This window comes from Bactrocera tryoni, chromosome 4, assembly GCF_016617805.1.
Source record: "Bactrocera tryoni isolate S06 chromosome 4, CSIRO_BtryS06_freeze2, whole genome shotgun sequence".
NCBI classification, from domain to species: domain Eukaryota; kingdom Metazoa; phylum Arthropoda; class Insecta; order Diptera; family Tephritidae; genus Bactrocera; species Bactrocera tryoni.
In genome coordinates this window covers 40,181,548-40,189,971 of record NC_052502.1, presented here as the reverse complement: position 1 = coordinate 40,189,971, position 8,424 = coordinate 40,181,548, and the positions used below count along the sequence as shown (strand labels likewise).

The window sequence follows — 8,424 nt, the reverse complement described above, 5'->3', positions numbered from 1 at the left end:
ATTTCCCTGAATTTGAGTAATTTCTCTTCAGATCAGATATAGCACTAGCACGATATAAACTGCAACTTTTTTTTATCAGATCCCTCAGATCGAGCTTGAATACAAATCCACTGTTGTAAACGATGGCTTGGATACTGGGTATTGTGTTTGGACTTGATTGCAATGCCTTTTGAAATTTAAAAAAAAAAAAAACTGAACTTGATTGAAACAAAATTATAACATATGTCAAATAAGGGTACATCAACATAAACAAAAATCATCGGAAGGTTCGTGTGACAAAAACTATGCTTAACAGTGTTATTAACAAATTAAGTCTTTCAGTAAGATAATTTGAAAAAAATCAGTGTTTCTTAGTTTTAAGCGTTATTTCATTATTACTTTTTTCAAGCGAAACAACTTAAATTTCATATATATGATTGTCATTAAAAAATCTAAAAATAGTACTTTCATTCAGATGTAACCAACGTGTTTCTATTTCTTTTTCCTACACTGTATATTAAAATTATAACTGGCATTACTTCAATACGAGGAATATAGATGGAATATATCGTCACCTGAAATGCAAAATAACGTATCATCAAAAAATTCGAAATTGAGTGTCTTATTGATTACGCTTCACTACTTCAAATTACATACAATATATTACATATGTTCAACATTTTCAGGTTCTGTGGTCAGATATAAACCAGTTTAATATAGATGGAATATATTTATGTATAAATTTTCATTCATGCTTAAAGCATACAAAAAAATCTTAGTAGAAAGTAACGCTTAAAAGAGAATAGATGGTCGAATCTTCGGCTGAGCATAGTAGACCTATTTTTTTTTTTTTTAATTTTTGCCCCTGTGGTTGACTTAATAGTTTAAGATAAAGATATCTCATTACTATTTTTCTATCTTAATCTAATTATACCCTGAACCGTATAAGTTTGCTCGAAGTTTGTAACACCCAGAAGAAAAGTCGGGATACCTACCCTATAGTTAAAATCCTTTCCCACGACAGCGGATCCGTAGACTTGTAGATTCCAATTGTTAATATAATATTAGTAAGACAATGTGTTTTTGTGCCTGGCGAGTGAACCTCTTTGGAATATCTGAAGTGTCGGTTATTGATGAATGAAACTAAAAGCCGTAAAAGTAACATCATCATCTTTAACTTTCCATTTCACCCAGAGTTCAGAGCAGTGTTAATGTACTCCACATTTGCAGCGGCGTGCGTATTGGCGAACACACACGAAAATTTCAATGCACATAATCATTGCATTGAAGACGCTCAGTCACAGAAGTGCTACGGCAACGGGTATGAAGAAATCGAACGTGGCTTTGCCTTCAGTTGAGAAATTATAAGCTTACAGAGTGTATCCACCGTTAATTTCAAAATTTACTGGTCGTCAAAGATAAATTTTTATAATTTATTCAGAATTTTCTCAAAAGGGCAAAATGAAGTGGTCAGCGTCAGTTGGAGTTTGCTCTTGTCTTCTGTTATTAATGTATGAATCGGGTCATGTGAGCGCCACAGTTGTTACTAGTGTCAATTACATATTTGAAGGCTTCAGTCCGTATGCAACATTGCGGTTTTTTGAATTCAACGATAAAGGCTGGAACATAAGTGAGAACTGCATACGAGACATGTATAACTTTTTGGAGGGACTTCGACGTGGCTCTCTTTGGGCTGTGAAGTGTGAGTTGTCGGCAACGTGACCGTGATTTCTATCGATTAATATCAATAACTATAATTCCTTTTGTGCAAATGCTCATTGAAGTGTATGATGCTACGTCTTACTATGGGGGTGGGGCATTGGGCGGTGCAGCAAATGTGCGGATCCACAATCCGAACATATGTCGGTCCTTGCTGCATCAGTACAAGGACCAGGTGCAATACACGTCGTGGAGCTTTCTTGCCAATGAAACTATCGTACCATTTGCCGTACAAGTCATTGTGGGTCATTACTTACTGGAGATTGTTTATGAAGGTGGTTTCAAGGTGAAAAGTTTGAATAATATATTGAAATTGTTTTCATCAGAAAGTTTTTCGTACTCAATTCTTAACATAGTTTGAGAAAATAGAACAGCTCATTTGTTTTCCATCCTCATGTGTTGCCGAGGACTTGCAGCAGATCCTTGATGTCTACCTCTTTCAAAGCAATCATGTTGTAAGGAATAGTACTTATCTGTGGCATCGGGTTCTCAGCGATGTCTACAGTATTCGAAACGACACGGATTCTTATATTTTGATGTAAGTATAAATATAGAAATATGTCAAGTTAATAATTTTAATAAGTTAATACAAAATTAATTTTGTACAATATATTACAATGAATATAGCAGTTATCTTCACTTTGTAAGAATATCGAGCATTAAGTATGAATGCGAATTGATTTCATGATGTCTGTCTGTTCGGACAACGAAAGTCCTAGAATTAGTTCTGGGTTTATTGATATTATAAAGGGATGAAAATATATAACTGTTATGTCGAAAGTGGTTACCATCCGTTCTACTTGTATTTAAAAAAAGTTTAAATCTTAAAGAAAATGGACAAAATGATTTCTCGTGATATAAAGTACATTTAAAGTGGTGTGTGATCGGGCCAACTAAAATACATTTAAAGTATAAAATACACAATTTCGGGTTATTAGAAATTATCAGAAATAACAATATCAGAAATACGATGCTTCTCTCCAGTTATAACCACCAGGTATGTCTCCCTTTGAATTTTCTCATTAATGGATACATTTTCAATAGTTTTATCTTATACTAGAAATAACTTAATTTAACTATGTGTTTGGTCGTCCTGACAAACCTTAGTAACGAATTTACCTTCTATCTAACTTTATCTGTAATATTTCTCTAAAAAAAATACAACTATTTTAACCAGTAAAACATAACAAGAAAGGAACGTCCAAACTCCTTCATTGTTATGGACTTTCGAGATCAGATTTGAGGCGCATGGAAGCCTTCGCATTGAACTCCTGCAGGATTTTATTTTTTTATTACGTATGTAAATTCGGTTTTTTCCAATACGCCACTATTTGAACTAGCTTAGAAAATGTTATTGGTTTGCATTGATTAACGGTCATTATTCATATTGACCAACACTTCGGAAAAGCACTACTATTAAAAAAAAAACCCTACATTAAAAAAAGGTAGTATGGAAAACTTTTAAATCTCTAAAAGTAGGAGAAAGCTCACATACAATATATATGCATATGTATATCAAAGTTTCCGACTAACTTAAGGTAATAAACACTATTCTAAATTGTCCAAGTGTCACTGTAGCAACATGTTGCAAGAGTATAAAAAGAGATAAAATTTTATACGAATAGGCCACCTTATGACCAAAAATGAGCAACATCGAAACAAAACTGTTCAAACGCCTAGGTATCGAATACACGTACACCAGTACCTATACTTGACTTTTTACCGAAAATATCGGTCTATGTAATAGAAATTCAGAGAGAATGCTTTGCTGATGATAGTAGGTCTGTGTGTCAAAAATGGGTTGAATCGGATTAATACTTCCCTTAGCCACCATATACCTAATAAAAAGATTTTCAAACTTCCGGGTGAGTTTATACTGCTTATATCAGCCAATATGTGAGTTATCTCAAGAAAAATGGAAATTCCATGTAATTTTACTTTATGTGATTGATGATTGCAAGTGAGGTACCTTAATGACAACACTATGCAACTCCCATATACGATGAATGAATGATTTTCGTTATTCTAACAAGTTTTAATTCCAAATTGCTATAAAAAGTGTTCTCGAGTATACCTGAGCAATGTCAAAATTATTGCATATAGCCCGTGCATTTCACTTTTCTTTTAATTATTTAGTTTAGCGCTGAATTGGAATGGAATTTGTGTAGACCTTGGCCTAAGCCTCTTGTTCTTAATATAATGAATTTCGTTCCTTTGGCCCTGTCTTACTAGTTTATTGTATTTTTAACTCTTGTAACATGGTGCTACAAAGAGTTTTGTTCACCTAACGCTTGTACGTATCGCCTAAAACTAATCGAGATAGATATAGGATTATTTATATATTTATATATATAGTATATATATATGTATATACATATATAAATGATAAGGATGACGAGAAGAGTTGAAGTCCGGGTGACTGTCTGTCTGTCCGCCCGTGCAAGCTGTAACTTGAGCAAAAATTTAGATATTTTGTTGAAACTTGGTACGCGCGTTCCTAAGTAAAAAAAGAACGAGTTCATAGATGGACGTAATCGAAGAATACAAAATGTTCAGTTGCATCCGTACTTAGCCCTTTCTTGCTTGTTAAATATAATGTTTTTAAAAAAATATTTTAAACTTTTGGAATATGAGATTTCTTTTATGAAATGGCCTCCATCACTTTCAAACTTATATATTGACTATTTGGTCATGCACACATATATATAGATACACATGTATGTACTTATCTGCCAAGCGCTCGTGCCTATGTTTATGCATTTATGTACATACATATATAGTATATTTATAATTTCAGAACATTTGTCTGCAGTTCTTTCTTCGTTTATGCCTTGTTCTTTGTTATGCGCAGCTATCACTCAATCATCAGTAACTCCGACTCTAACACTGATCCCTTTGGAAATAATTTCGGGTTTGTGGTAGATTACAAAAACTCTCTTTTGAGAAATATGAAACGATTTGCTCGCAAAACTACAACCAACACCGGAACTGTGGACGTAAAATTCGGAGGTAAGTTCATGCACACACTGTATACTATTTGCCTCCGTGTTCGAAGCCCCGTGTCAATTTACATAGTATAATTGGGCTTATTCAAGAATAATAAGGCCTCTCTCTTAATTGAAGAGAGATACTTCCGACGACATCCGTTTTTGGAATGCAGGCATATGATTGAAGTCGATTCGTGGTGACATGAAATAAAAGGTGGTTTCTTTTGAAACATGGCGCTAACATCATTCTTGAACCTACGAACACGAACAAATTTCTTATTCATTACGTTTATAAGTATGTGAATAAGTACATTAGCAAAATTTGTTCAAAACTTATCAGAGATTCAGTGATTTTATTGTAAATAACTTTTTTATTTTTCTAAATATTTTCATCTAATTCATCTTCATCTAATTAACATGTCTTACATTTGCTGATTAAACTGTTATACTTCATTTTAAAAATCTTCCGCAGTAAACATGCCGCAAATCTCGAGCAAGCGACGCTCGTACAAATTGGACGAGATACTGAATGCCATTTCGCCCGATAATGTCCTTTATAACGCTTTCGTTGGTGAGATAACACCGCAGACACTTCTCTATGTGGTCTTTACTTTACTCATTATTTACGAGTACTTGGACACACAAATCAAAACTCTTTCGAGCAACATGGAACCAAGGAGTGGAAGAGAATCACAAACCGTTCCCGCGCTGCAGTACGCCAGCTTTCTGATTGACATCTATTTCTTTGTAAAGTTGAGTTATTTGAGTCAAGGGTCCCTGTGGAAGCATTAATTTCAAATTCTATAATTAAATTCGCAGTTCATTTCACCTGTACACCATTATCTTGTTAAAACCGTCTGAAAATATTAAAATTATCTCTTTTATTCAACAGTGGTTCCAAATTGGCGGCTGAATTTTTACAAAAATTCCCCAGCGAAAAGTATCAGGTCTCGCAGCAAATGTTTTTTGTTTTAAAGCTAACTTTGCAGAAAGCTCTTTCGTAAGTATTTTAGCAATTTTATATAAATAACTCATACAATTGCCGACATATTGGGCGTAAGGCTTGATAGAATAACAGATAATTCGTAGACCAATTTCACATAGTTTCGGCATTACCTAAATAGTATTTCCAATATTATGATATGTACGTTCAGTTAATTTTGCGTGAGTTTGAAGATCTTACATTAGGTATATAGGAGATAGTATTGACCATGACTTTATCTTTTTTTGGCACACGGAAGTTTTGGAAATCTTTATATAAGGGAATAGGGACTACGGGAATCACAAAAAGTTTCTCTCCGAATTTCTATAATACATATCACAGATTGACCGAGGGTCTACATACTCGGGATGTGGGGGCTTGAATATTTGTATTCCGACATTGACAATTTTTGTGCATCAAGTGGCGTATCGTAATGGCAATATTCGCGCAAAGTTCCAACCTGATATTCACTGGATTTTAATTTATATACTGGAAATGTGAAAGAATCAGATGGAATTTCAAAAAGTTAGGAAAATATCACCTACCGAATTCGGTTGAAATCGGGCGAGCAGGTCCCGGAATATGAGTTTTCACTTAAATGAGGGCGGTGCCACGCCCATCGTCCTAGCTTGACATGGACAATAAATAAACTTTTATCAGAGAACGTATAAAATAAGCAGAGAACGTATGTCGCAGACAGAGAACGTATATCATAAACAGAGAACGTACATCTTAAACAGAGAACGTTTATAATATTTATAAATTTTTAAACGTTCTCTGTTTATAATATTTATAAATTTTTAAACGTTCTCTGTCATAAATACGTTCTCTGCTTTGATGCTACGTTATTATTTTGACACTAGATGTCGCCATGCATGGTGGAGCCTGGTTGATGACTTCGTTAAGCAAATATCATAGAACGCAAAATGTAAAAGATTTTCCACGTTCGCCTTAGAATTTTACAGAATCTCTGTTATAAATATTTACGTATTTTTATATTCCAGCGTAACTCCATCATTTGCGTTTTGCACCTTCGCTGAGCATCTGCTCGATAAACATTTTTACAACAACATTGCCCTAGAAATTCCTTCACTAGACTACAAAACATGCAATAAGAAATTAAGCAACGTGTTGTATGTGGACACCTTCTATGCGCTGGAGCAACGGGTGAGAACAAATTCTTTCTTGCTTGATTTCACTTCTAAGTATTAGCACCGATATAGCCACTCATGGAAACTAATATTCCATCTTAATTCCAATTTATTTCATCTTAATTCTTTACAACTTCTCCTCCTAGTGCATGCCTTGGACCTGGTTTCTTTCGCTGGAAATGCTGTTCTTTATCGTGGCCTCCTTGGTTCTCCTCCTCGCCGAAATCCACTCGGCGTATGCTACAATAATTGGCGTGGCTACCTTTATGATATCCATATTTGCTTCGGTAGTATGGGAATCGGATCCCATCCCCAACGCGGAATTTTCGTTAGGGTATGATGCACAATAACAGGGAGTTTTTAATAGCCCGTTGAATCATTTTCTTCCGCCTTTACCACAGCACATTTATGCAAAAGGAACTAGCCGAATTCAATTTGGTCTACGACAACATTTGCCTTCGCATTTCTCCGTATATAATGGGTATATGTGTTGGATACATTCTGCAGCGGACGCAATCCAGCTTGAAAATGAATTTGGTGGTGCTGATTTGTGGTAATTTTGCATGAATTTTGTGGAGTTTCTGCTCGCACTCAATCTCAAAATGATATCCGAAAGGTTGGCTTGCGTATTTGCTAATGGCGGGCTTATTTGTATTTGGCTACAAATACGGTTACGAGAAACTCCTGCCTCATGTGGCGTATGGACGCTGGTGCCAGGCAACACTCTTCACTATTTCGCATGCGATGTGGTCTCTGATGCTGCTCTGGACAACTCTGACAGCTGAAAACTATCAAACTTGGAGACCGCTTAGTTTTCTGCTTGAAGGGAAATTTTTATATGTTTTGGAACGATTGTCACCGGTTTGTCTACTTGTGGGTCCGATTATAATTCGGCTGCTGGTGTTCACAGCTGACACGCCCATCTACAATTCCGTCGGACAAACGGTGAGTTGGAAAATTAAATCTTCAATGCCTTCATCACATTTAACAACACAACAAATTTACAGTTTTCAATTTTTGTGGGGTGCTTGCTGGTAATATACTTGAGCGCACTTCTTCTTCACGTTCTGTTCGATGGACCTCTTTCTGCACTTCTACAGGAAGCAGTTCTAAAATAACAAACATTAACAAATAGATACAAACATGTATGTATGTATAAGGACTAAGCAGTTGAAAAATCCGGAAAAAATAAAAAAATTAAAAATGGCCAAGTACGGGCGACATTTATTTTAGACACTCTTGCAAAAGAGTATTGCATACAATGAGCAATATAATTTGTTTACAAAAGTTTTTGAAACGACAACAATGTTGGATAGCACTGCAACTAGTTTTATAAAACTAACGAGCAGTTTGATTTTAATCTCTAGCTTACAAAATTAAATTAACAAAGAAAGTCGTAATTTCTTGGTATTCTATCTACCAACTTAAGGTTCAATTATAGGTGTTATAACCATAACCACATAGAAGAGCTGATCGAACCAACTTAACACGGGCAACACTGTTTCCAATTAGTGGTTCCCTACCATAACGCCACGGATATAACCATAACCATAGCTATCAATTGAATTGTGGGTGTGGGTATGGCGTTAAGGTATGGCACCTCAAA

At 35.1% G+C, this 8,424-nt stretch overlaps 1 protein-coding gene across 1 annotated transcript; it reads left to right on the top strand.

Annotated features, from left to right (window-relative positions):
* Window positions 1–705: 705 nt before the first annotated feature.
* Window positions 706–7,995, top strand: LOC120774764. Its single transcript, XM_040104524.1, has 11 exons — window positions 706–1,681; window positions 1,764–1,984; window positions 2,055–2,236; window positions 4,496–4,707; window positions 5,158–5,437; window positions 5,578–5,685; window positions 6,672–6,834; window positions 6,965–7,152; window positions 7,220–7,371; window positions 7,435–7,763; window positions 7,826–7,995. Exons 1-11 carry the CDS (start codon window positions 1,441–1,443, stop codon window positions 7,934–7,936), a joined length of 2,187 nt encoding a protein of 728 aa, XP_039960458.1. The 5' UTR covers window positions 706–1,440; the 3' UTR covers window positions 7,937–7,995.
* Window positions 7,996–8,424: the final 429 nt, after the last annotated feature.

Coding starts and splice junctions, on each gene's coding strand:
- LOC120774764 (XM_040104524.1), top strand. CDS start 1,441: ATGAAGTGGTCAGCGTCAGTTGGAGTTTGCTCTTGTCTTCTGTTATTA. Junction 2,237..4,495: donor ACGGATTCTTATATTTTGAT/GTAAGTATAAAT, acceptor TTATAATTTCAG/AACATTTGTCTGCAGTTCTT. Junction 7,153..7,219: donor AACGCGGAATTTTCGTTAGG/GTATGATGCACA, acceptor CCTTTACCACAG/CACATTTATGCAAAAGGAAC.